This window comes from Pagrus pagrus (genome assembly GCF_965226575.1).
Source record: "Pagrus pagrus genome assembly, chromosome: 22".
NCBI classification, from domain to species: Eukaryota; Metazoa; Chordata; class Actinopteri; order Spariformes; family Sparidae; genus Pagrus; species Pagrus pagrus.
The window spans coordinates 10278865-10306820 of NC_140204.1; the positions used below are offsets into that span (position 1 = coordinate 10278865).

At 43.4% G+C, this 27956-nt stretch overlaps 1 protein-coding gene across 2 annotated transcripts in view; it reads left to right on the plus strand.

Moving 5' to 3' along the window:
- Nucleotides 1-27956, plus strand: part of plcb3 (phospholipase C, beta 3 (phosphatidylinositol-specific)) — a 45994-nt gene that overhangs the window by 11304 nt on the left and 6734 nt on the right. For both annotated transcript variants that reach the window (XM_084344252.1, XM_084344253.1), the window contains exons 2-21: nt 4159-4245; nt 17546-17614; nt 19087-19224; nt 19538-19617; nt 19697-19750; nt 19941-20007; nt 21460-21560; nt 21710-21876; nt 22727-22873; nt 22967-23124; nt 23841-23923; nt 24119-24203; nt 24840-24987; nt 25264-25365; nt 25456-25529; nt 25619-25715; nt 26023-26107; nt 27149-27273; nt 27490-27644; nt 27729-27890. In XM_084344252.1, coding sequence (XP_084200378.1) covers nt 4159-4245; nt 17546-17614; nt 19087-19224; nt 19538-19617; nt 19697-19750; nt 19941-20007; nt 21460-21560; nt 21710-21876; nt 22727-22873; nt 22967-23124; nt 23841-23923; nt 24119-24203; nt 24840-24987; nt 25264-25365; nt 25456-25529; nt 25619-25715; nt 26023-26107; nt 27149-27273; nt 27490-27644; nt 27729-27890 — 2184 coding nt within the window. The remainder of the gene's footprint in view (nt 1-4158; nt 4246-17545; nt 17615-19086; nt 19225-19537; nt 19618-19696; nt 19751-19940; nt 20008-21459; nt 21561-21709; nt 21877-22726; nt 22874-22966; nt 23125-23840; nt 23924-24118; nt 24204-24839; nt 24988-25263; nt 25366-25455; nt 25530-25618; nt 25716-26022; nt 26108-27148; nt 27274-27489; nt 27645-27728; nt 27891-27956) is intronic.

Consider the following 27956-nt stretch of genomic DNA (forward strand, 5'->3'; position numbering starts at 1 on the left):
GGATTTATGTGGAGTATAACGTGTCTGATTTAAGATGAAGAAACACTGATCTGTTTCAGGGTTCTGTTCCCGCTGCAGCAACGGTTTATTAAACGGATATTATCACACTATAACTCAACAAGATTTATTCAGTAACGTCTGTCTGTCCTAACAATAAATTTGTCCTCCATCAATTTCAAATGCACTAGAGCACGATAGTCGAATCTCAAGTGAGCCAAATTTAGCTTGGCTGTAGTCCAGTGGTATATAGTGATGTAGAGCGTATGAATCTGCAGTACGGTTTAAGTGCTGTGGTGGACTGGGCATCTACCCATGACCAAGCGTGTGGTATGAACGGGTCGAACAAAGGTTGAGGCCATTATTCATCACAGTTGATACAGGGTTTATGTGTGAAAGTGATGTTTCTGCCTCCTCTGTTTGTGTCGGCTAGACATGGACGCATAACCTTGATGGATGCTCTTCTCTCCCCTCGTTCTCTCTTCTACTGTTGGACCAACTGTACACAGAAGTCGTGTTATAGTTTGTTTAAGTTCAATGAGTGCGTGTGGGCACCGTATACTCAATTTTGCTTAGCAAGTCGGAGTTGTTTGCTGCAAACTGTGTTGTCCCTTAAGGTCAATTTGCTTATTCAGACAAGAAAACAAAGAGAGTCTGTTTATTTAATTTGTTTATGCAAAACACAAAAGTTAAGATCTTTCTCTTCTGGTTAAAATGTCTTCTCCAGAACAACACAGTGCACCTTTAAGTGAGTCAAGTCGAATAGAAGCTGGCTAGTTTGAAGAATCCTTAAATACGTCTGACTTGTTAAGTAGAGAGGAGCACTTTCTAAGGAGGAATAAGGTTGAACTTAACAGAGGAGCGTGCATAACGTGTGTGGAGCAGCTACCGAAAAACGTTCGTCTCATTTGCCTCCCAAGCCAGACATTTGATTTGCAAATGATTTGCGGAAGACGCGTTCAGTAGAAGGCACGGTCGTCTCTTCGGATCATCCAAGCCGACTGTTTCCAGTTTAACATGTATTCATCCTCTGTTGACTCGGGAGTTAAATAACTGCTCAGGGTTCAGTGAAAACGGCATCTGATTTCAGGTCACGGCCTTTAGATGGCATTTATAGTGTGAAATTGGAGTTCAGTACAGTTTTCCGACTGGTTCCAGTGAGTAAAACACAGGTCACAAGTTCAGTTATTTAAAATGTAACATTGGTTTTGTATTTGAAGTAAATGCAGAGTTAAGCTGTCAGTCTGTAACTGGCATTTATATGAAAGCTGGTTGGTGGAGTGAAGCATCTCGCATCAAACAATTAAAGTCTTATGATGTGGTTGGATTTCTGCTCTCGTTCTCTACTCCTGACCTTTTTTGTTTCTTTTTCCCCCCAACCTTCACCATTTCTTCTAATCCCACTCCTGTCCATCTTCCTCCCATCTTCCTTTAAACAATCTCTTTTCCTTTCTCTGTTCCTCCTGTCCTTATCCCAATCCAAACGTCTAACTCCCTCTCTCCATTAGCCGACCTTGGAGCCTAAACTCAAGGTATGTTTAGTTTAAAATGTACGTTTCCTGGGAGTGGGAGTCGAGTTAAAACTAAGGAGGCCGCTGTAAACAATAGTCCAGCGTTTAGGGGAAACACACTTATTCGCATTCTCGTGCTGAGATAGATGTTGCATGTTTAGCGTAAAGACCAAAATGCTCATAGTGACGTGTATACGTGACTCATCTGTCGCTGTAATAACAAACAATCTGGGTCATCACAATTGTTTCCCAGGATGTTTGTAAACAAGAGACTGTTTGTCTTACGTACACATCACCTTGGAATTGGATCATTAGCTTATAGCAATATAAAAGTATAATTTGTGTTGTGTATTGATTAAGGGATGCCATTATTGATTGCTTCTTTTGTACCTGTTTTACAACCCATCATAGATTATACAGCCATTTAAGGCAGAGCTCATAAATAGACAGTCCTAAATGGAGTCCTGTAAAGTAACATTGTGTTATTTGCCTGTCTTTGCTTCAGTATCCTAACATGGCTCTGAAAGTCACAACACAACATTACGGAAAACACAACAACATTTGAGGAAACACAACAACATTTCACGAAAACATGTCCCTGAAATGTTGTGTTTTCTGAAATGTTATTGTGTTTTGACCTTCAGGGCCACCGTACTATCCCGCTTCATTTAGGTCACAGAGAAATTGTGTCTTTTCTGTTTGTTTGTTTGATCTTGGGAAAGTTTTCTGTGGGTTGCCAGGCAGATCATTTTCTCTGACCATCTGATGGTGATGATGCTGATACTGATGCTCATGATGACATGTACACATGAGTCATCTGTCACTGTAATAACAAACAATCTGGATCATCATCTTTGTTTCCCAGGATGTCTGGACTGTGCATTCGTCTGTTGGACTAGAGTATGACCGCTTACCACTGTAATTACAGAGCCAGTAGCTGCGTGCGTGCGTGTGTGTGTGTATGTGTGTGCGTGTATGGTTATCGTAACTTGCGTATGACTCCATAATGATGATGCTAATGACATGTTGAGGCCGGCTACCGTGGCATCATTATGCTGCACATGAATGGGATCGTCATGCGGGCCTAACTCTGTGGTTTCCAGCGTCGAAACAGCTGTTGCACTACACGTGCACACAAACACAGAACAGCTCTGCCTGTCTATCTGTCTGTCTACAATCTCATAACGGCAAAGCACCATAAAACAGCAGGTACAGCAGCCACTGCTGCCATAAAACGCTTTTTTCATGTCACATGGTCCTTCTATGTTATCTTGTTTTCTTAACCCGTTAACGTCCACAGTGGAATTTTATCATTTCCAGCACAAATTACAAAAAATTCAAATGAATGTTTAACCGCCCATTTTGTGATATTCTGTGTTTTAAGAGAAAATGTGTGTTTTGTTAAGGCATTATAAATATATATGACATAAAACTGTTTATGTTCTTTTATGTGTGGTCAAATATCTTGACAAAGTTTTGTTCCACCTCTAACGAAAATAGTTACAGTTGGTAGTCATCAGTACAACTTGGGAACAAAATGAATCGGGGCCCCTGAAGGAACCTGCTGGACATAATAAGAAGACTACATTTAATTTAAAATGTCATGATGTACAAGGTGACCAAGGCCACAACTCATTCAGGTGACCAATCTGTAGTTTCCCTGCTTAAATTAAAATATGGTTTCTTACAACTTGGCTCTTATTTTCATAACTTTGGCCATATTCCCAATGGTAGTATCACTTTTAAGAAACAAATCTGAACATGTATCATCGTCACGCACTTAGCCAACCGCCTTATTTTATCTAACACTTCCAATCCATCTGTGCTGCTGAATCCCGAACACTCCCTCAGTTTACTTCTCAGATTGTTTTGGTGTTCATCTAGTGTCTTGCTTAACCCATGCGGAAGCATGACTTGCTAGTTTTCTCCATTTGGTGTTAGCAAGAGAACAACAATAGGCTTGTTACTGATACGCTGACGGAGCATAAATTGGGTCAGATGGTTGGTGCCTTCAGCATGAGTACGTGAGTACATTGAGCACATTTCAGACTGAATGACGCCTGAATAATAACATGAGAACCCTGAATCGTACTTGCCAAGTTGATTGCTCAAATGTAGGAACATGGCAACAATGTCACCAGACTAGTTGAGAAACATGAGCATCAGACAGGTTTTAGCCAAACTTATATAAAAGATTAAAAAAAAGATAAAAGATGAGAAAAATGATAACGTTTTTTACCCAAACTTCTTTGTAAACAGGAAATTGGTGAGTGAATTTGCTAGGGACCAATTTACTCACCAATCAATCCAATTATTATCTTTTTCAGAGCTTTAAGTACACTGCTTATAAAATTGGAGCTCACTATCTCTGTATTTCTAACCCTAACCCTCCCTTAGCCTAAACTTAACCATCACAACTGAATGCCTCACCCTAAGTCTAGCTCTAACCTAACCACTAAAACCAAGTCTTAACCTTCCAACATCCGTTTGACGTGAGGACCGACCAAAATGTCCTCACTCTGTGGTTAAAAACTACAGTCCTCACTATGTAGCAAGAACAAGTGCAAGTGTGTATGTGTGTTGGAGGCGGAGGTGGATATCACTGTTGTGTGTTCGTCGAACTAACGTCTCTATTTCTGTTGTCGTCTAGGAGCCCAACAGCGGGCCCCCCACCCTGGTAACCCTGAAAGTCGACCCAGATGGATTCTTCCTGTACTGGACTGGAGGGTCCAACCTGGTGAGACAGACACACACTCTCACACACATGTACACACACTTGTTGGTCTCAAAGTAGGCCAGATGGACTGCCGCCCATCTCTCAAAGTATCCACAAAAACACACATGATGGGATACAAATGGACCACGCTGAAGCTGACCACAATGGATTTTTAATGCACCAACACGAGTGCCAAAATGGATACCATGCGCGTTTGTTTGCTTTAACTCTACCACACATCACTGCACCCCTTTGTCTTCCTGCTTCCTTCTCCTCTCTCTTTGTGCCTCTTATCGTGGTTTTATCCATTAGTCCATTAATTCATCAATTTGCTGATTTCCTGATGTCTTTGTGGCCTTCATCCTTCTAGCCCGCCATCTCTTTTATGCCATCCATCTTACTTGTACTATCTAACAATCCCCCACCCCCTCCCTCCCCCTCTATGTTCGGTGGCTGTGCTTAAGCCATTAGTTTGGTAATACTGGATTTTAGGCATTCGGCTGACATAATTAGACGGAAGAAATGGGCAGTGAGTCTGCAGGATGTGGGGTTTTGAGATTTCGATGATGCGGCGATGTAAAAGGTGTTTGAATATTTTATTTTAATATCAAATTCTGATGATGTTAATCTCGAGATTTTCATAAACAAATCCCACACATCTACATGCATACAAGTGTGTTGACAGCCCGGTCAGAACATTTCGTGAGGCCTCTCGGATCAAATGACATTTCGGAGCGGCTCAATTAACCCACCCCTCCCCCACCATCGCTCTCTATGTTTTTTCTCTCGCACACACTGCTCCCCTTTTTATTTCTGGCTGTCTATTTATCCAAAAGGCATGTAGGGAATGATAGCCAATATTATTGCTGCATTGTGTCTGCATGTTTCGGTGTGTGTGTGTGTGTTGCATATCTGGGCCAGAGAACACGTCACCCCGTCCGTCTCCACGTGTGTCAGCATGTGTCCGTGCACTCGCATAACAGACAGATGCTTTAAATACTCACTTTATTCCTGATGTCTCGCTCGCGCCCGCACATGCGCGGCTCCATGTGTTATTGAGATAATAGGCCGTTTGTCGCCCGAGGTGCAACCGTGACACTGTTTAGCAAAGAGTCAGACCGTCAGTCGTTGAATCTTTTCATCGTGGCGATGAAGCCGCTCCGCACAGTAAACTGTTTTATAAAGACACACAACTTTAAACAACACGTTTTAGAGTCAGTCAATCAGTCTTTTCTAAGCCCCTTGTGAGCGTGATTGCAGGAGCCCAGGTCAAATATCTCTTTAACTGACCGTGAGATGTTTGCTTACTTGGCCTGAGCAACGCAAATCATTCATTTTCCTACAGCAGAGTCAGATTTGATCTCTGAAACAAAAAGCAAATTCCCAAGTGAAAGCAGCTTCCGGCTGACTCCCTTCAAACTCGCGCAAGAAGCGGTGCCACCTCATTTGCCTTTTGTGCCGCAATGTTTGGCTTTTTCTTTCATTACTTACTGACTGCTTTTCATCTCTGTTGTTGTTGGCGTGACGGAGCCGGATTGTGGTCACTGCTCTTACTTCAGTAGCGGGAATGCTGCTTGCTGTTGGCCCCTGCCACAAAAATGAAATACGCCTTAAAACATCCAGACCACCCAGGCCAAAGACAGGGATGTGTGGGAATTTAGACGTTAGAAGGAGGGTCAGAAACCGGCAGGGAATAATAATGGTAGTCATTTTTTGTAATTGTAATGTCCTAAAAGATGAATATTGCTGCTCTAAATGTTTTTTATAAGATTTTTTTAAGTCATTACTGTGGTGTTTTTGAACTTTCTTCCCAGAGATCCCAAACTGCGAGCTGTGTATTAAGTTTCTTTAATGACGCAGGTTTAAATCTGGCTCAGAAGATCTGGACAAGCTTCCTTTAGGTCCGATGGAGCCGTGAAAATAAGCACACCTGAATTTATAGATTATCCTTTTTTCAAAGTGAACGGGGGGTGACTTCAGTGAAGCTTTAATTCAGCGTTGTGGCGCCCCAGGAGATTTCAAACCAGAGCTAGAAAGAAAGAGGACACGCCGGCAACACAGATATCCAGCTATTATTAATGAGAACAAGTTAAATACGCTTTTACACAGATGACAAGGGTATTCTGGATGGAACCCATTTCTCTGAATAGAGATACCTAAAATATTTGATCTCCAGTGCAGTTTTTATTTTTGCTGCTCTGCTTATATGACCTTAAATGACAAGCGATGCTGCGTTTTAAACTAACGATATCTTTCCGTTCAGAGGTGATCGAGACATATTCAGGATACCCGCTTTTGGCAAGGCATTTTTAGAAACTCCGCAAAGGACGTCCAAAGGTTTATAGCCCCAAAACGTCACGACAGATTTGGTTTGACGATGCTCAACTTGAGATGAGAGAGTAGAAAGTTCCTCTTTCTTTATCAAGGTGAGAAGGACGCAGCACTGACGGTGCATTTTATTTAGGACAGGAACCCTTACGCATGAAAGCTCAGCCCCTGTGGATTCGAGTTTCAGGACATTTGAAATACACACTCTCCAGAGTGTAACTACAGTGACGGGGGAAACCACGTTATTTCAATGAAGTAAAGTATCAGAATTAAGACGCTTCCTCAACTGTAATTCCAGAAATCATCATAATGATATTATATAAAGTAAAACTCGGGAACTTAACTGGGCATCAATGAAAATGTGTGATTAGATCTTATTCACTGACTTTGAAAATGTCATTCACCTCCACTCTGTCAAACAGTAAACAAACCAAGGTTCAGTGTTTCCCACACGTAGACTTCACTGACTCATGTTAGCTTTTTATACTTCTATTTTTTTCAGTCTGTACCGAGAGAGCAATGCCACCTGCGATCGATTAACTAGGTGAAAATCAGCTGTCTCCTACTTAATGTCGGCCTACTTATCCAATTGCTTTGCACAATCTACTCCTGGTTTCTAGGATGTCGTTCGGTGCACGTTGGTTTTGATTAGCTACATAATTAACATTAAGCTTCCTCCTCAAGCGGCTGAGCTGCGGTATCGTGGGTGAAATGATCCTAAACACAAGGTGTGTTTAACTTCTTCTGTTTAACCTTCTGCTGATGTAGAACAGCAGTAACCACCTCCTGTCCAGAGGCGGGTTCATGATGGAAAATAAGAGAAAAGGCACATGAATATTATACTAAACCCTGTACATGTTCCACTATGTACAGCCCGGAGAGGCACGTCCATCTATCATCCATCATTAGTCATGCATATTTGGATCACCTGCCTCCCTCTTCCAACACTTGCTTTACAACTTTTTCCTCTTAAAAATCTGCTTTATCTCATTCGCCTCTCTTCCTCCTTCTGTATATCCATCTGAACATCTCCATCTCTTTTCCTTCCCTTCACTCATCTCCGTCTGTTTCGTGTCACCTTCTTCTCATGCCTCACTTTGTTTAACGCGTCCCTTTCAATAACTCTGTACTTTCCTCTCTTTTTCCAACGTCTCATTTGTTTCCGTCTCTTCCCCTGACACTCCTCGAGAAAGGTATTCTTTCCTGCTCGACGGGTCGGCTGCGCTTCCTCCATCTCCATCTCTTTCTGGAATAACCTTTTTGAATCTCTTCCTCTCAACCCCTTCGTTCACCTTTTCCCGTCTGTTATCTCCCTCTCCTCATCTTTGTGTAATGTCCAAGGGTTCGGCTAAACAAGACCTCTGACGTGTGCGCGCCCAGAATTTCCCATAATGCTTGAGTCACTCGCGATAACGACCGACTGTCGCTGACGGACACACACGCATGCACACAGTGGCTTGGCAGTGAAACGTGGGAGACACACCCCAGCATGCACCAGGCTCCACTGTTTTTCTTTCCCTTTTACTCACTCACTCACTCACTCAACGTCCTTTAGTCCAGACTCTTTAAATCTCTCCACTATTTGCACTTTGAGATACAGTCCTGCTTAAAGGGGCACTATGTAATTTTGGAGAAGAAATTCAAACTCAGATTTTATATATTTACAATATTAATGAGGTCAGAAATGTTTATTTTTTTCAATAACTGAATAAACAAACTGTCCTCAGAGGAAAATTAGGTCCCCAGAACACTGTCTGAAGCTGGAAAGGTGGCAGGGTCCGCCACATATAAACAAAGTGAAACAATACGAAATCGTGTTGTCCTTTTAAGGTCAGTTTGTTTTTCCTCAAGTACCGACAACAGGACTCGCTAACATAACATACGGGGCCCTGCCAGATGTTAGTGTAACATGGTCGATGCTGTTTGACGTAGCACCTCGGAGAGATATACTCCTACACCGCTAAGTCGAGCCGTCCAAAGGCAGGTTTGTTCCAAGTGGTCGCTTTAATTAAACAGTGCGTATTTCACCACTTTTCAAACTCGGAGGCCGTTTATTTCCAGCAGGAGTTCAGGACACACGTGCTCCAGACGGCAGAAAACCCATTTGATGAAGCAGCTGCAGCACTTTTCCCTGCGTAAGCACTTTTTAAATGCCAGCCTGTCCAGGAAAAACATACAGTCAACAGTAAAAATCTATTATTTCCTTTGTTTTGGGCCAGCTGTAACCCTTTCAATGACCTCTAAGTGCCCGTGGTACCCAGTTTGGAAAACCAAATCCCCAATATATCCTCAGTGCTGGTTGGTGAGAGTCTGGCTGAGGCAAAAAAAAAGTGCATGCCAGTGGCTGAGAAGGTTACACAAGATCCACATGCACATCCCAAATCCTCGCATCTGTCACAACATATGCTCACAGCCTCCTGCTAAACTTGCTCTGCGTTTTCTTTTTCAGTCCTCTGGCCAAACTCTCCTCTTTACGCTCAAAGCCAAAATGAGCTGTTTTTAGATATTTAAGAGGTTTGTTGAAGGTAAAATAACAGCATCAACATGTTGATTAGAGGAGCAGGCTGAAAGGTTTGTTGATTGTTCCCTGGTGGAGAGAGCAGCTGTAGTCGGCTCCAGTGGCGACCGGCAGGCCTTTAAAATATACACCAAACGTTGGTAAATCACTCCTTTTAGTCTAGTTAATAGCTTCTCAATATGCAGCATGTGCACCGATGGCCAAGGAGGGATGTGACTAACTAAAGTAGCGTTTGCTTTTTGTAAACAAATCCTCCAGAGAGCATACACCTCAACTATTTCAGTTTCAGTACTTGGTTCATGTTCCAGCCCTTGTAACCGGCCCTGTTTTGCAGATTATTGTGCTGTTTTGGGTGTGTCATGTGTTCTCGTCGATCAAATTTCCTTTTCACACTTCCTTTATTGACGGTATCTGATGATTCATGTTGTTTTGAAGAACAGTAAAGCCTGCTCTCCACTGCTCAGATATTCACTGCACCTTGTTGGTCTGTTTCTGCAGTCCTTTCCCACACAGCACCTATGATTTGTCAGCTGTAGCGTTTCCAATAAGTTTGATTTAGCGCCGACAGGCCGATCCTGGTGGAGCGCAGCCTCACCTGCCACAGCGGGGATGAGCTGAGACGCACCTGGCACGGCGGCTAATCCTCCCTAATGTTCTGTTTTACTTTGGCTGCCTCTTCCTTCTCACTTCAGCTGTTGGATCCTGCCCGGTTTCTCCACTGCTAATCCACCTTCAATTTGTCTTTCCCTCCCCTCTCTTTCACTTCCCGTGTCTCTCTGTCAGGGCAGCTGGTAGCCATCAGAGAGATGAGGCAAAAGTTGTTTCTCTAATATAAACTGAAGGATGACATTTCCTCCCTCCCTGCTCTCCATCTTTTCACCTCGCTATCTCCCATTTTTTTCCCGCTCCCTCTCTTACTCCTTCTCACCTCTTCACCTCCCCCTCCTCTTTCGTCTCATCAATGCATTTTCTCACGTGGTCCCTTCCTACCAGAGTTATTGCTCCTTAATTTCCTGCAACAACACTTCTAATCTCCCTCATTCTCTTCTCTTGGCGTGGGAAAGTGGGCAGGAAGTTACTCAGACGGGGGGTTATGGGGGTTCTGGGGAATTTCGTTGCCCCCTCTTCCCTCATCCTCCTCCCACTCCTCCTCCACAGCTCCCCTCTTCCCCTCTCTCCTTCTGTCCTTCCCTCGCCTCCTTCTTTAAGGTGCACAGGTCATGTCAATAGCACCTGAGCTTTAAGACAACTTGCCCCCAGGGATGTAATCGAGGCACCACAGAGCTCAGATTTAGCCTGTAATGGTGCAGAATTGATTTCAAATGCCTCGACAAGATTGAGGGGCGGGACACTAACACCACCACAAACACTTACTCTCATGTGTCAGCTGTAACCTGTGATGTGGATTTAACAAACACCCTCGGGGAGGGCTGCTCCCGTCTCACCACATACTGACGGGAGGTGTGACAGTGATTTGAATCATGTCGTTCCAGTATGAGAGGAAGCGGGCCTCACTAGTGTGAGTGTTGATTAATGCTGACATGTGTACGTACATTTATTTTGTATTAACTGTTTGTTTAAAGCAGTGGTTGCCAGTTTGTGCTAATGCTAGCTAATGCTAATGTCGCTAACGATAGCTAACTTTAATGTTGCCAACGCCTACTAGCTACCATGAGGCAGTACAGTAGCTGGGCGCATCCTGTAGAAATCAGCCATTTTTCTATAACCAGGAGACAGTTAGCTTAGCTTAGCATAAATACTAGAAGCTAGGAGGGGGTAATGGCTATCTTTGCTCTGTCCTGAAGCCCACTTGTGTGATCCATACAGTATCCAAAGTTTAAAAGCTTCACTTAGATGGGGTTATGTGCACGCCAAGCTAGCCGTTTCCCCCTTGTTTACAGTCTTTATGCTAAAGTAAGCTAACCGTCTGCTGATGGTAGCTTCATATTTAGTGTACAGACATGCTACCTTTTAACGGATAACTTGTCAGCTGACGTCTCCAAATTGCTTTTGCTTCAACCAATGTATTGATTATCAATATTGTCAATTTGTTTTCTATTGATTGGCTGTCACTGCCCACAATCGATGCAACAGAAACATACCCAACTGAACTGGTGTGTGTGTGTGTGTGTGTGTGTGTGTGTGTGTGTGTGTGTGTAAATGAGCCAGCTGAATTGTTATTAGAACGATGTTGGCAGGTATGAGTAGAGATCTAATAGAGATTATCTCCTTGGCTGAAGTCAAACATCCAGAAGGTATTAACTTGGTACAAGGGGTTTACATAACACACACACAGGCGCACAGGAGGTCATTTTTATTTGCACACACACACACATACACACACACACAGACAACGAGTGAGCGGTTGGCAGGGGAAGTTGAATGTGTGAGACGATAATGTAACCGCTTCCTCCCTCTTTCTCCTCTCCTCTGGCTTCTCTGTGTCACCAGGTCACATGTTTTGTTCTCTGTTGACATTATCTGTTCATGCACATGGCAGAGCGGTCTTCATTTTCACTCACACACACACAGCTCAACACACACTCGTGCGACACAGACATTCGGTCCTTCACTGTAAGAAGAAGTGCGACACGGCGCAGTATCGAATCCATTGTCCGAGCAGATGCTTCCTCCAAAATGTGTGTTTGTGTGTGAGAGTTCGTACGCTCTGTAGGGCCCTGCTAATCTCTCTGCTTAGCTAACAAAACTACCACCTTGTGTGTGTGAGCGGCTTAGAAATGAAGGTTTGAAGGATAATTCTGGTTTATTACACCTTGAGTCTTAGTTTTTAATAGTTTGAGCAGCCATTTCTACCCTGAACTCACCAGACTAGGGGCAATAAACACTAGCCGTCAGCTGTCATAGGCTACAGGCTTCAAACACACTTCCAGGTTAGCTTCACTTACTGTATTTGGAAGAAAACGGTTAACATTAGCTGTAAGCTAACTAGTAGCATACACACATACCATTCTTGTGGAGGTGCCTGTGTGTGTTGCCAGTGCCTCCATCCCTTTCCTCTGCACCTTGTGCAATTATGTAGTAACGCTAGTGCTAATTAATGCTTCCTGCTTTCAGTCTTTATACTTAGCTGAGCTAAGCTAATTGGTTTCTTCTTGAGAGATAGATGACACAATAGATACCGCACTTATAATTGTAGCCTATGCTAACTGAAAGCTGGAGCTTGAAGGACACTATCTTAGCTTAGCATAACAACAGAAAACATGGAAAATGCTAGCCTGGCTTGGTCCAAAGGTAATAAAGTTTGCCTCGTGTCTTCACCAGACAATGTAACAATGCCGACGTTAGCTGTAAGCTAGCGAGCAACATAGCCACAGACCATTTTTTTAGTTGTACCTGTGTAGGTGTGTGTGCTTCCAGTCTTTAAGCTAAGCTAAGCTAATTGCCCTAGCTTCATATTTGGTGGACAAATTCAAGATTGATATTGAACTTGTCATCTAACGCTTGGCAAGAAAGTTAAAAAGCATATCTCTAAAAAAGCTACACACACTCGTAAACAACTCTGTTTTTCTGGCCTCCTCCATCTACTTTTCAAGTTTTGTCTTCCTGTGTGTCAGTGTGTGTGTGTGTTTGTGTGTTAGTGGGATGCGGGCCGCTGCCATGTGGGTTCGTGTTGTTGTGAGTTCACCCCCACTGAGCTATGTGTGTTTGTGTTTCGTGATAGATTTATGATGACTGCAACTATTTATGTTGTGCGTGAGTCTTTGTGTGTCTGTGTTCGACCCATTTCTGCCTGTATTTATTTGCACTGCGAGACATTTGGTCTTCAACTACGTTGTTTATGTGCGCGTTCATTTTATCGACGTTCGACTTGTTTTTGCTTTTCTTTCTCATAAGCGATGATGTTTTTCCTTTCTCGTACACTTGGAGTTCATCCCCGTTTCATGTTTTATTGCTTCTTTTTTTTTCCTCTTCCCATCTTTGCAGCACTTCGTCTTCTCCGTTCTAATATTTCACTGATTACAAATCTCTGCGGATCAGTCGGTCAGCTAAGTAGCTCAAATGTTTTCTCTCCCTTTTATTTTCGCCTTCTCCGGCCCACAAAAATACGAAACGACTAAGTGAGGAGGAAAGACGAAGAACAAGAGATAAACTGATAAAGGGAGAGTGTTATCTAATTGATATACAGAGGAAGTATTACGAGGCTACGGAGCAACAGTTATAGAGCCGTCCTGTGCTTCACAGGGGTATTAAGTGTCCCTCTCCTTCTCTTCCTCTAAACACCTTGCCAACTCTCCCATCGCAGCCATAAAACAGTTTGAAGGCCTCTTTGTTCCACTTCTGCCATGTTTCTGTGTCCTTTAAAGTCTTCTTCTGTCAAGCCTACATCTCCTCTCCTCCGCACTGATTGGCCCGTTGGGTCGCAGCCAAGTGGCCGAGGGTGGAGATGTACGCTATGCCCTCCTGGCACTGTGCGTGTCGCTGGTGGTGCGGAGGAGGATCGGTTTCCTACATGCCGTCACCATGTGCCATTTGATAGGAGCGGTGATTGGTCATTCGAGACATATTTAGCCGCGGCGATCTTTCAAACACACACGCAGGAAAGGAGTGGCGCTCTCTCGATTGTTTGGTCGGCCTTTCATATTTTTCTAATCTTAAGAAAATGAATGGGGAGATTGGCAGGGCAGGAGGGAGGAGGGGAAGTGACAGGTCAATCAAAAGAATGAGGGAAGGAAAGGAGTAAGTTAACAAGAGGCTAGTCAGATCACATTAACATTTACTGTACATGTGTTTGGTGCCTAAATATAGACTAACCTAATAAGTACTGTTGCATTAAAACCACACATGCATGCAACTGTAGCACAGCACAAAGATTTCCCTGTGTCATCATTTAGATGGTACAGTGTGTTGTAACAGGGTGAATGGTGTCTCCGCCACAACCATCACTTGTTTCTGCACTGTGTAACGTCAGTGAGAGGGTCGGATCACAGTGTTACATACACGCTTATGTCAACGTACGTAACACTGTTATAATGTAATGAGTTTTGTTTGTAGTTAGCGCCTACATTACATCTGACAAACTGTTACAGACCTGGGATTTGTGTTTACGACAGTGGTGTTGCACTCAGAGACTGCCGGGGCTGCCAAATCACAAAAAAATGCCAATTTTTACATAATGTTGCTTTAAAGAAATCTGGCTTTGTGGAAAGCAAGAAATTTGCTTTCTTGCAGAGGATTAGTTGAGAAGATCAATAACCATGTTATTCAAAGCACCTCACTCTCTGAGCGACGGAGCGTCCTCTGGCAGTCCGAGCTAAATATAGCAAGAAGAGTGAGCAGTTTGTGTGTGTAACATTAGCTAACTGCTAACTAGTAGCATGTGTTCCCTAAAACTTATTTTCATTAGTATATTGTTGCAGTAGAGCTGTCACTGTTTTTCAAGACTTTGCCATCTACGGTGTAGAAGCCAAAATACTTCCACACGCTGCTTCTCAGATGTTTTAATGTTGCTACTCTCTGCTCAGGACAGCACTGCTTGCTATTGCTCTCCATTTTTGTCGCAAAAACAACATAAAATGCAAAGTTTATGCGAAACAATGGCATAAGTAGGCCTACATTAAATAGGAGAGGTTGTGTCACAATCAGTACGTTTACAGGAGGGATGTAACACAGAGAGCGTCTCTCTTTGACTGCAGGGCACAAGTGATTGACAGTGGACAGGAAGTGAAGAGCGAGGGCAGATTGTCACCTAAGGAACTGATCCTGGATGGCTTCGTTCTAGCAGACGGATTAAAAGCCTGCTCAAGTAAACTGTAATTGTGCAGCTGAACCAAAAGTCATACGGAAAGAGCACCCTCTACTAATTTAAAGAGCCACACTCTCGTTTTATTGTCGAGCATCAGATTGGATTTACAACGCACCCTCAGGATACGAGTTTCCTTCACACTAACAGCAGTGATGGTGTTGGTATCGCTGCCTGGGAACCAAAGAAAGACTAGACTAGTTACCTGCCCAACATCTGAGTGCAACAAGTTCACACTGTTCTCTAAAAGTGGTAGTGCATCCTGGGAAATGTAGGAAATGACCAACTGAGGCAGAAGTAAATGAGGCAGGATAAGGGAAAGTTCTTCATTCCACCAAAACCAGTAAATTAAAGTAAATTGTAGCCGTTTATCACAACATGACTCCTGGAAAACTCTCACCCAGACTCATTTGGAGCCATAATGAGCCTGCAGCCGAGTCTGGAGTGATAAATGGAGCGAGCTGCGTATTGGCTTAGCACTGGGAGGATGAATGGAGCGCTACAGCTGCCACGGCTAGCTAAATATTACACACTGAAACACACAGATACACACACGCTAAGGGAACAGAAGGCCGGAATATGTTAGGAATGTGCTCTCGGAGATGAGCGACCTTCACACGTACACACACTCGCCATGTTGCGCGCTCGGACACACAACTATGTGCAGAAAACGCGCACGTTTCCCACACTTTTCTGATAAAACACCGACACAGTTGCGCCCGTCTTGGTCGTGAAGATATGTTCACGCTCCTGTGTCACATGCGTCGAATGTGCGCTGACTTACAAGCCTTTTTCACACATGCACATGCCCACACACACACACACACACACACTCCCATACACCCTGTCTTGCTCAACAGGTCAGGATGTTTCACAAGTCCGGACCTGCGTATCGAGGATATGCCTGTTTGTAGTGTGTGTCTGAGTGAGTGTGTGTGTGTGTGTGTGTATTACATTACTAGCTAGTCAGAAAATGTTAACTGACGAAGACACACACACACACACGCTCACACGGGCGGCAGACAAAGTTGTAGTCTCATTACTGCGATCTCCAAGGAGTCACCATGGCAATGGCAGAATGAAACCACGGCCTGTGGGAGAGGAGGTGTGTGTGTGTGTGTGTGTGTGCACGTATGTCTGTGTGTGCGTCCCACAGACCCAGAAGCGGTTTATTCCCCCAGGAAGTTAGTAATTCTCCACAGGCCAATCAGAGGACAAAGTTTGAGACAGAGTTTAATCCAATTGGTCCAAACGCTTCCGACCTTTATTACTCCCGGCCAATCCCAGGGGAGCGGACAGCCAGCAGGGCGATGACATCGCAGCTATTATGAAGTAGTGAAAGAAGGAATGAGGAAGACCTGAGTTCCAACACTTGAGCTCAGGATTGTGACTTTATGAGTTTGTCTTTGTTGTTATTTTTAGGCAGAACACGAAGAAAAGTTTGACAAACTGTCACAGATTCAGATAAAAGAACATCAGGAAGAGAGACGTAAACATTTGATGTCCTTTTTCATTAGTTAAACATCTTAAGATGGAGGAAAAAATGTAAATTGTGTCCTAAAAAAACAAAATGCAGCTGCAAAGCCACACAGAGAGATGGAGGGAGAGATGAGGAGGAGATGCGAGATGGGCGACACAGACGGAATAAGAAAGCGAGGGGAACGAGTGCAGGCTAAACAAATATTTACAGTGCGTCCTCCTCTGTGTTTATGGCTGGGTTTATGACCACACTCCTCTTCTCCTGGTCCACCCCGCTGCATTTCCACCTCCAGCTCCATCTTCACTTCACCGACCGCATTATCCTGTTATGCAGCGCGAATCTTTTCCCATCTTATCTCTGTGCGTTTGCATGTTGTGTATGCATACATGTTTGTGTCACAGCATCAGGCATGCAAATGTGGCTTAGATATCAGTCAGTGTGTGTGCGTGTGCGCTTGCATGTGTGTGTTTTGCACTCTCTCACAAACACACACACAGAGTTCATGTGTCAGTGGTTGTGTTTTATGTCCAGAGAAGCAGCGGAGTCTGATAAAAGATGGATAATGGTGCATTTAATGGAAGGAGGAGAGAGCCTAGACAGAGCATTAGCTTTCAGCCCGAGGGATAAACTTCCGCACAGGCCTTTGATTCAAGTTTTTCTTCTTTTTCCTCATCCGTCTTAACAGCACACTTTTGTTCCATCAGCATTTCTGCGCGCTGCTTCTGACATAACTTACAAACAGCAGAAAATGATCCTGTAAAATCCACATAAAAGTGTCGCGCCGCCATGGTACGGAAGACAAAACTCGCCCCATGTTTGAAGTTGAAATGCATTTCCTGTTCGCTTATTTTATTTACGATCTGAAGTTTGAACTGTTGGAAGAAGCTATCGACTCGATCTCACGCAAACGGATTCAGAACAAGACTGAAAAGTCTGCAGCCGCACACAGCAGTGCTTTGTGCCAAATGCTAAGACTAGCATGCTAACATGCTCACAGTGACGATGCCAAAAGGCTCGTTTTTGCTCCCCTGACGTATGAAATAGATGTGACCGTTTCAGTCTGGACCAAACTCGTGGACGGACCAACCATTGTTCATTACCAATCCAAGAACAGCAACGTGACCCGACGCCCCAGATGGTTTGTTCTGGAAAGGCGCAGGAAGAAACTGGCGACACGACTAATTTCACTTTCCCTGATTTTCAACACTGATACTGACATTTTGCTGTCTTTCAGGAGGTGGAGATTTTGGACATGGGCACCATCAGGGACACCAGGACAGGAAAATACGCCAAACTACCAAAGGTCAGTAATGTGTGTATGTGTGTGTGTTTGTGTGTGAATTTGTGCGTGTGTGTGGCAGAGAGAGAGAATGAAGCCGTCACCTCCTGCTGTCGATAACTTTGTCCTCTGACCGGAGAAAGTGATGCTCAAGTGTGACTGTCACCGAAAGATGTGCGTGTGTTTCCTCCCTCGGCTGATGGTGCAAAGGTGACGGAGCACTAATGAGCCCGCTGACAGATGGGCCGCCAGACAGGAAGTGATATAACCAATGACTGTTGGTGAGGAAGTCATTGTGTAACAGTGGAGATCTGGCCCACAGGGACACTGATATATTAGCCGTAAACAGTTCAAACATATGCATGTGTTGACAGAGCGCAGACTTGCGGACCAAATTATTCTATAAACTGTCAGTGTCGGGCAGCATTTAACATCACGACCTCACTCACACACTGTAATTAAAGTAATGAACACTAGCTGTTGCTTCTGCTTTTAATTGGGATGCGAGAATAGATGCATCTTCTGCAATAAATCCAGAGCCACCGTGTAACAAAAACTGCATGTAGATGAGTATTGTCTCCTTAAAGTGCATGCATTTTATGGCTATTAGGTTGTAATGACATTTGCCCCTGAGACTGCTGAGTAATGTCAAGGTTGTGTTTACAAAAGGAACGACCAAAAGAAACCCCTTCGGTTTGTTTGTTTGGCCCAGGTTTTGAGATATCGGTCTCTGTGGTGCAAAATGATAATCGACAGTGCAGAAGAAGCTCTGATAAACTCATTGTACGCTGCCTTCCCAGCGCTTAACAGCAGACAGACACCGTTAGCGGCTAGCTGATAAAAGCACAGAGGAGAATAGAGCAGCTGAAGGCCTAAAAGGAGAGCAAATATTGGATTTGTGTTCGTCAGGTGGGAAGAAACACAACTCCAGATGAATGCCAGTGTTGCTCTGTATGTGCTAGATGTCTAAATAAGCGTCTGTTTGTGAACCGGTTCACCGTATCAGCTTCATAAGATCAAAATATCTCTGAGCTCCGTGGATTATCTCTGGTAACGTGGACACTGTTTTGCTTTTAGTGTTTATTTTCGTACTTTGGTTGTACTGATCCTTTAGACTCTCGATGATGAAGTGCACTCTGCTGCACTGCTTTACTTTTCTTGACAAACAGTCGTCCAAGTTAATTTATCTAATTGAAATGGAAGAGAAACGCGATAGAGAGGGGCCGGATGGAGAGTAAGGCCTAATTGATAGAGAGACGCTGAGTGTTGGAGAGAGTTTGTGGCGGAGAAAGAGTGGTCTGAAGAGGAAGAAAGAGTCGTTTGGTTAATTAGATCAGAGTGCTGCACCACATGCATCACATTTACTGTTCTCTGGAGATGGAGCGATGGACATGGAGCGGGAAGGATGTAGAGTATATGCACAAATCAAACAACGCTGTGGTCAATATTTATATCTTGAGTGTGTGTGCGTGTGTGCGTGTGTGTGTGTGTGTCAGGACCCAAAGTTGCGGGAGGTGCTCGGCTTCGGCAAAGGCGAAAACGTCGAGGGGAAGCTGGTAACCGTCGTCCATGGCAACGACCTGGTCAACACCTCCTTCCTCAACTTCCAGGCGATGCAGGAAGATACGGCCAAGGTAACCATGTCACCGCCATCCCATAACCTGCTCGTGTTAATTATACTCGCATATGATGTTCCCTCCTTCCTTCCTCCTTATCTCCCTCTACTTGTCACCTTCTGTCCTCGGGCCGAACGCTGATTACTCACTTTTACGATGTTGACGGAGAGACGTGTGCGTGTTTGGGAGCCGTAAAGACGGATTATTTCCTCTGTTTCTGTGTGTGTGTTGTATACTGTATATAGAAACTGTTTCCCTCAGTTTTAACATCAGACCAACAGTCAAACAACCCTGTTATATCATCTGGTTCCTGTCCGTGTGTGTGTTCCAGATTTGGACAGATGAGCTGTTCACTTTGGCCACGAACATACTTTCCCAGAATGCATCGCGGAACACCTTCCTCCTCAAAGCGTAAGAAGCCGGCGTGTGTCTTATCTCGACGCGATGAGCTCAGATCGTTGATTTTAATGCCTCCCTCTGTCCGTTCCAGGTACACCAAGTTAAAGCTGCAGGTGAATCAGGACGGGAAGATCCCCGTGAAGAAGTGAGAAACGCACACATCGACCGCCTTTTTAAACTCTATACAGAATTTCAGACACCACTTCCCCTCACGTCTTCTTTCCTTTCCCCTTCGCCGTCTCTCTTCCACTTTCTCTCTCGCCCCTGCTGTTTTTATGTTGAGAAACAATAAACTTTAAGCTGACTGATATCTCTCCGTCTCTCTTGTCTTCCAGTATTCTCAAGATGTTTTCAGATAAAAAGAAGGTGGAGCTGGCTCTGGAGAACCTTGGCATTAACAAGGTAACCATCAGAGGCGATTACCGGCAAGATATGCGTCCCTTTTATTTGTTAATGCGTGACAATAGTTGCAGCTCAGCCTCTCACCCCGGGGTGTTTGCAGAGCATTCTGGGCATGCCTTGACACTGTAAGGAAGGCAAATAAAAAAGTCTGTAGGCCTATGGGAGAGTAGCCTTTAAATGTACATATTTTTTTAAAGGTACACTATGCAACTTCTGTACGGGCTTATAAACAAACACAAACACAAAGCTCTTGATATGGAGGACGAGCAGTTTGCAAGAGCTTGTCCGGGCTCAGACTACAGCAGTTTAAGGGCAATTTAATGCCAGTTCTCTCCAGTTGAAGGAGAAAACTGGTCTGGGACCTGGGTTGGTATTATTGTTGGGCCAAGATTACCTGGTGAAAACGTCTCGGAAGTTAGTTTTTAGATGAACTTTAAAGTCGTGTGTGCAAACATAAGAGAAGAACAGGCGTGTACTGATCAAAAAGAGCCAATTGCCCATCTAGAAGTCCTACAGTTCAACAATATATAGGTCTCAAAAAAGTCACATAGTGCCCCTTTCACTTTTTCACTGATGGGTAAGCTGAGCTAAGCTACGTTAGCACATTTACCACACAGACAAGAGAGTGGTATCGGCCTTCTCGTCTTGCTTTCAACAAAAAAGCAAGTAACGCTTAGTCTGTTTCCTGAAATGACAAACTATTTGTTTAAAGCCACATGTTGAAATTGATAAAAGTGATGAGCAAGATGTTTAGCTAAATGTAAAAGTTAAAAATGTTTTATATATAAATAATTAGCTTAATATAGCCTAATGGATAAACAGTTTAAATAGTTAGCTAAACATAATGGATACAGAGTTGAATAGTTAGCTAAACGTCATGGATAAAGTGTAAAGAGTTTATATTAAATTGTCAATATAGTATTGTTTATATAAATTAGCAAAATACGCTTTAATGGATAAACAGTTGAAATAATTAGCTAGTGCGATTTTTCTTAATAAATCGAGACAGTAAGTACTAAAAGTGATGGCTTCATTCTTTCATTCAAACCCGAGGGTCCAATGAAAACATCAGTCATGTGCTTGTAATCTATTGTGCTGTCGACATGTTTGCTTTCATGTGTAGTGTAAGTGACCACAGGGTTGTGTTTTGGTAGGTTAAACAAGGTTTCTTGTGTGTCATTAGTCGGCGCAATCTTTGCTAAAAATCAGTTTGGAGTCACAAGATGTTTCTTTTTGAATCAGACACCAGACGCAAAACTGCACCGTCAGCATTTCCCTTTATATTGCTGTACTCTGGCGCCTCCTGCTGGTCAAACAGGAGAACACACAAAGTGGGAAAAGACTCTGAGCCACAACTGACAAAGTCATCAATGTTTATTCTCCTTGCTGGAGGCAGATGCCAGGATAAGATGTCTCCTTCTCTTTGCAAAAAAAATCTCTTTTCTCTTCCAGACAGAGGGAATCAAGCCAGATGATTTCACGTGGGAGGCCTTCCAGAAGTTTCTCAACAGCCTCTCTCTCCGGCCCGAGATCCAAAGCATCATGGAAGAAAGGTGTGCGACTCGTAGATAACACTTCCACCGACACATACTGTGATTTCCATTATCTTTAATTCCTTTTGCTCGACTAAAATGCCATTACCCCTCAGTAAATTCAATCATATTGATGCTTGTTTTCAATACACTTTGCTCTTTTTCTCCAGTGGCTCTAAGAGGAAGCCGTTCATCTCTCTGGACCAGTTGATGGACTTCATTAACCACAGGCAACGAGACTCCCGACTGAACGAGGTGCTGTACCCGCCGCTGAAAAGAGAGCAGGTCCGACAGATCATAGAGCGATACGAGACCAACACCAGCCAACTGGAGAGAGGTTTGTATTTTGTTATTTTGCATTCTCCTGTTTACTTTTCAGTCCTTCAAATGTAAATATCCGGAGCGGGTGATCTTTATTTGCGAGACTCTCTGTTGAAATAACGCAGTCGACCAGCACAGTGAATATAAATCAGCCCTGATTGTTTTTATCTTTGACGTGTCCCCAAAAGATCATCCAGTGAACTGACCGGGACAAACTGATATCGTTAAGCTTCTGAATCAAATAATCCCATCAGAAAAAGATTCAAGACACATGAATAATATTATTTTGCGAGACAACAACGCTTCAGTGTAGACGCAGCCACATCTGTTCGTTCCAATAACAGGTTTATCAGCTGCAGCAGTTCACGGATAATTACATGTTTACAGGAATGAATGATTTCTTTGACTGTTGTTTCAGCAGAGTGGCCTGACTGAGGCCATGACCATTTCCCCCCTTTGTGTAATATCCAGAGCTTTTGCAAAATTGATGAAATGTCCTCCGCGTGTTCTTGTGCTGTGGTCATCGGTGGATAAACTGTACGAAACTAAGGGAACCAAAACAGACGGTTGGCTACCCTGAGCCACTCTGCTAGGACACTGTTAAGCCAAAATGTGTAAGATGATCCACGGTCCAGCCCACAGTGAGCTCCCTCTCCCTCCCGTCTGTCCTAAAACACAAGCCTTTTGCTCTTTTGGGTCAGCTCACTGCTAAAGCACATGACGCACGTTTAGTCCAGCATCTTCCAGTCCTTGCCCTTTGCATTAAGTCAGTTATTCTGTTTGCCATGAGCAGATGGACGCAGGTCCAGCCAGGTAAACTTTCATAAAGAGTCGGTAAACGCAACCTGTCTTCGTCTCTCTTCCAGACCAGATCAGTTTGCAGGCTTTCGCTAGCTATCTGGGAGGCGAGGAAAACAGCATCGTACCTCCAGAGAGGCTGGACGTCATCGACGACATGACCCAACCGCTGTCTCACTACTTTATCAACTCCTCACACAACACGTACCTCACAGGTAAACATGCACATACCAGATCATGTGCAATATGATGTCTAGCTTTGTGGTTCATCTGTCTGATCCAAACCCGAACGCTTCATCTCTCTCCAGTGGGTCAGCTGACCGGTCTGTCGTCGGTGGAGATGTACAGGCAGGTGCTGCTGACCGGCTGTCGCTGTGTAGAGCTGGACTGCTGGAAGGGCCGGCCGCAAGACGAGGAGCCCTACATCACCCACGGCTTCACCATGACCACTGAGATCCCCTTCAAGGTGGTTGTCACCGCTTTTTAGCATTCACGTGTTATTTTGTTGTGCATTCAATCACCCTTGACTATCGCCCGTACAGTTACAATTGCAACACCTGTCTCCAACGCACAGGCATAGATTTGGGCTCTTTTTAAAAGGTTATAAGCTGAATTTTTGTCCCCAAATGTTGTCAGATACTCTGTAAGTGCTTCTGGTATGAATCTACAGGAGTTTGAACACACTGAATTATTTATAAATTATTCTTGCCTACAATTTGTTATGCAAATATCAGCCTGCAGACCTGCAACTGCCCCCATTAGCTGAAAAAAAACCAAAACAATTCAGGCCCCTGGCAAAAAAAATGTCATTTTGTGACCTCGAAAACTCATAGTTCTTTATTTCCTTATTTAAACTCACGTTGTGCATATAAGATAGTAAAAAAACAAGTGCTTGGATAGAAAAACAACCTATTCAAAGAGCAGAACACATAAAACTACATAAACCTGCATAATTTGCAAGTTTAAGGGCTTTAAAAACTGATATAAACTATGTATTGCTGGATTTGAAATCTCATTGGCTACATGAAGCATCAGGCATCCGGAGGCTGGCGAGTAAGTGGCTCAGGAGAGAGAAGAGAGAGTGGGTCACTTGTCTACATGATCCCTCTGTTGTAGGCTTGTAAATCAGACAGATGTTGTTTTATTCTCCTTTTAATGTCCTCCTTCTCTCTTGGACTGTAGGAGGTGATCGAGGCGATAGCAGAGAGCGCTTTCAAGACCTCACCTTACCCCCTCATCCTGTCCTTTGAAAACCACGTGGATTCGTAAGTCGTTTATTTATTTATTTATTTATTTATTTATTTACAGTTTGCAGATCAGCTTGATGTGTTTAGAAGTAATGCAGATGCAAAATTCAAGGCTTTTATTTAAATATCGTCTCTATTACGTGTTGTTAAAATGGACATGAGGAGTTTTCAGTTGATGGAGGTTCAACTAATGTGCGTCTCTTCTCCTGTCAGGGCCAAGCAGCAGGCCAAAATGGCTGAGTACTGCAGGACCATCTTTGGAGACGCCCTGCTCATTGACCCACTGGAGAAATATCCGGTGAGACTGATCTGCGGTCAGATCTGAAATGAACTTTGCATTATTGCACACCACTTGATCTTTTCATTTAATATACTGTTTCAAGGTCTATTTTGAGTCTGAAGTGAATTCATTTTGAGTCATCCTGTCTCAGCGCTGTTCCTCAAGGAAAATTAACAACACACTAATATCCTTTCACTCCACAGTCACGGTGCGAATCAGCTTGCAAACCATCAAATATGATCAAACAGCTTGTGATATGCCCATCAGCTCAGGATAATTTTGTACTAAAACACATCTTGTGATGCTTTTGACATCATGAAGCTCTCTGTAGTAACATCTGCGGCTTGCTTTATCCTCAAAAGTAATTATGATTCATAATTTATAATATTTATTTCAACAGTTACTTCAAGTAACTTGAATGAATGTAAAACAAACAAATTGGCTGGACCAAAACAAGCATGGCTAAGAAGAAATAGTTGGTTTTCATGACTTCAGAGTGTTAGTTTTTTCAATAAAAGCCAATGTGGCACGCAGCACTTTCGATATATATTTAGTTTGTGATTTCATTTGGCAAAAGAATATACATTGTTTCAAATGCATAAAGATTGTTGCATTACCCTGTTTTTCATCATTATGTCTTTCCTGTGGCTTTAGCTGGAGCCCGGGCAGCCGCTTCCCTCGCCGCAAGAGATGATGGGGAAGATTCTCATCAAAAACAAGAAGAAGCACCACCACCACCGACCCTCGAGTGGAGGCAGCATACGACGCAGAGAACAGGAGGAGCAGTCGTCGCCTCACAATGGTGAGCGCAGACAAACACCAGTGTTTGGAGTAGGGCTGGGCGATATGGCCAAAACTGTTATCATGATATGTTTTTTTATATTGATCAATGTTGATAATTATCACTTTAATGCCTCCTGTTCTGTAAGACCTGATGTGGTTCGGACGTGCAATTGAAAACTCGTACACACAAGCTTTAAGTTGGGGTGATGAAGAACTTTTGCTTCTCATATTTGTGTAAAAACAAGATTTTAAAGGTACCAGAATGTGAGCTGATCACTTGCTGTTGTCTGTGCAGACTGTCCTTTGAATGACAGTTATGGGAGTCAGCTCCTGTCCAACGGGGAGGAGAAGCTGGCTGAGAGGATGGTCAAAGACTTGGAGCCTCGCAAGTCCTTAGGTGGGTTGAAGAAGAATGGAGGCACTGATTGGAAAGGGTGTCGGCACAGTGTACATTTTTGCACAAATTGTTTTCATTCTGTCCTGCTAGGAGGTGAAGGAGAGAGCGAGGAGGACGATGAGGACGAAACGGCGGCGGAGCTGAAAAAGCCGAACTCTGACGAGGTAAGAGCCTTCAGAGACGGGACTGACGTGGTTGTCTGACTGGCTGACGATGAGCCGATTGATTGATGGGTGGTATCTGCCTTCCTCAGGGTACAGCCAGCAGTGAGGTAAACGCTACAGAGGAGATGTCGACGCTCGTCAACTACATCGAACCGGTCAAGTTCAAGACTTTCGAGGTGGCGAACAGTAAGTGAGATAAAGAGAGGGACCAAGACAGCACGTGACTTTGTGTTCAGAGAAATTATGAAGTGAAAGAAAAAGTGTGTGTTTGTGAGGGGGGTGGACAAGCCTCGTTAGTCCTAAGCACCTCTCCCATGTAGCTCATTAGGCAGGAAGGCCGGCTGTGTGGTCTCATTTGTGCTTAATGATCAGTCTTGTCATCACACGCAGATTATCTTAATTGATTTCTGTACCCGTGTAGATTTTCGGCATTCTGTCTCATTTTGATCTCATTCTTCGTCTGAGTTTTTCACTCCCTCTCTGTGTCCATCAGAGAGGAGGAAGTTCTTTGAGATGTCATCATTCGTGGAAACGAAAGGAATGGACACCCTGAAGAGCTCCCCCGTCGAGTTCGTCGAGTATCCTTTGAAGCTTGTCATCGCTTTAAGACTTGAGCCTCTTTCTAGGAATACAGTTTATGTACACAAAGCCCTAAAGGTTCAATATATGAGATTTTGAACATTTAATATAGCAGCAAATAACTTTTTTCCGTGTAAGGATACAGTGTAAAGAATGAAGCCGTAATCTCTCTGTTAAGAGTATACCTCTTTCAAACTAAAAATAAGAGTGTACCTCTTTTAAAGTAAAAATAAGAAACTGTGCTTTCAGTTTACTATTTATACTATCAGAAATATAATTTACAAAATGATGGTTGGTTTATGCAAACAGGTATACATACAAGTCTAAACAACTCTGGCTTGTACTTGTACTTCATCTTTTGTCCAAGATATACTTAAAACAAGTATAAAAATTATGAACTTTAAGTACAACAATCAAATATAAAAAATTAAACCTTAAGTATGCTGTGAAGTTCACTTAAAGAAAACTTACCAGTATACTCGCAGTATAAAACTAGTAAACCAGTAGTTAAATGAGGGTAAACTTTAGAGTGTTTACAAACTAAAAAGTTTGCTGGAAGTATATAACTAGTACCTACAGGTCCACTTGTAGTAAAGTTCACAGTATAGTTGCAGTGCTAAAAAAACAGATGTAAACTAGTTGTGTACTTAAAGTTTACTACTTTTACACTTAAAGTATGTACTTTTTTAATCAAAAAGTGGGCCAATTTAGTGTTGAAGTAATACATTTACAAGTATGCTGCTAGTACATTGAAATTAGTGTCCTTATTACATACATAAGGTATACTTTGGACATGAACTTGACCTTTAGTTTACTTATAGAAGTTAACTTTAAGTAAGCAAATGTGTTTTACGATGACCTGCGAGGGAAATTTGCTGTTTTTGTCAATGGAGTCTGGTGGCTTTGAGGAGAGCATGTGACCAACAGGCCCTTTTGTGTTGGTCTGAGATGCTGAAGTCCTGGTGTGACATCTAGTGGTAGTTAACATAAAACAAAGAACCTCTGAAAGTTTTGACTGGATCTTAACAGCACTCCTCCAGGTACAATAAGAATCAGCTGAGCCGGATCTACCCTAAAGGGACGAGAGTGGACAGCTCCAACTACATGCCTCAGCTCTTCTGGAATGTGGGCTGCCAGATGGTGGCGCTAAACTTCCAGACCCTCGGTAGGTCCTGCTACTTTCAAGTAATATAAATAAGGTCTTTAAGGTCTTTCTGTAGCTGGCAGATACTGTAGTGTTGATAATTTAAAGAGTCTCCTCAGCTTTATAACTAATAAAGACTCTGGGAGGTAGAGTTAAAGCATCTCAGTCTTTAAACTCCCTCTAAATCCCTCCCTTCACATTTATTTCTCATGTTCTTTCTCCCCCTCTCTCAACCAGACCTCCCCATGCAGCTGAACATGGGTGTGTTTGAGTACAACGGCGGCAGCGGCTACCTGCTGAAGCCAGAGTTCATGAGGAGGACGGACAAACACTTTGACCCTTTCACAGAAAACATAGTCGATGGAATAGTCGCCAACACTGTCAAAATTAAGGTACGGATAAAATCATTTGGACGTTATGTTTCTTTCTCCGTACGAGTTCTTATAATGAACATGTATAATTAAAACATCCACCAGGTGATGTCAGGCCAGTTCCTGACGGATAAAAAGGTTGGCGTCTACGTGGAGGTGGACATATTTGGACTTCCTGCTGATACAAAGAGGAAGTACAGAACCAAAACATCCGCTGGGAACTCTTTGGACCCCGTGTGGGATGATGATCCGTTTGTGTTCAATAAGGTAACTCATGCACACAAACCGCAATTTTGTCTTTTAAATCTTTTTCTCACCTTTTATTTTTCTGCC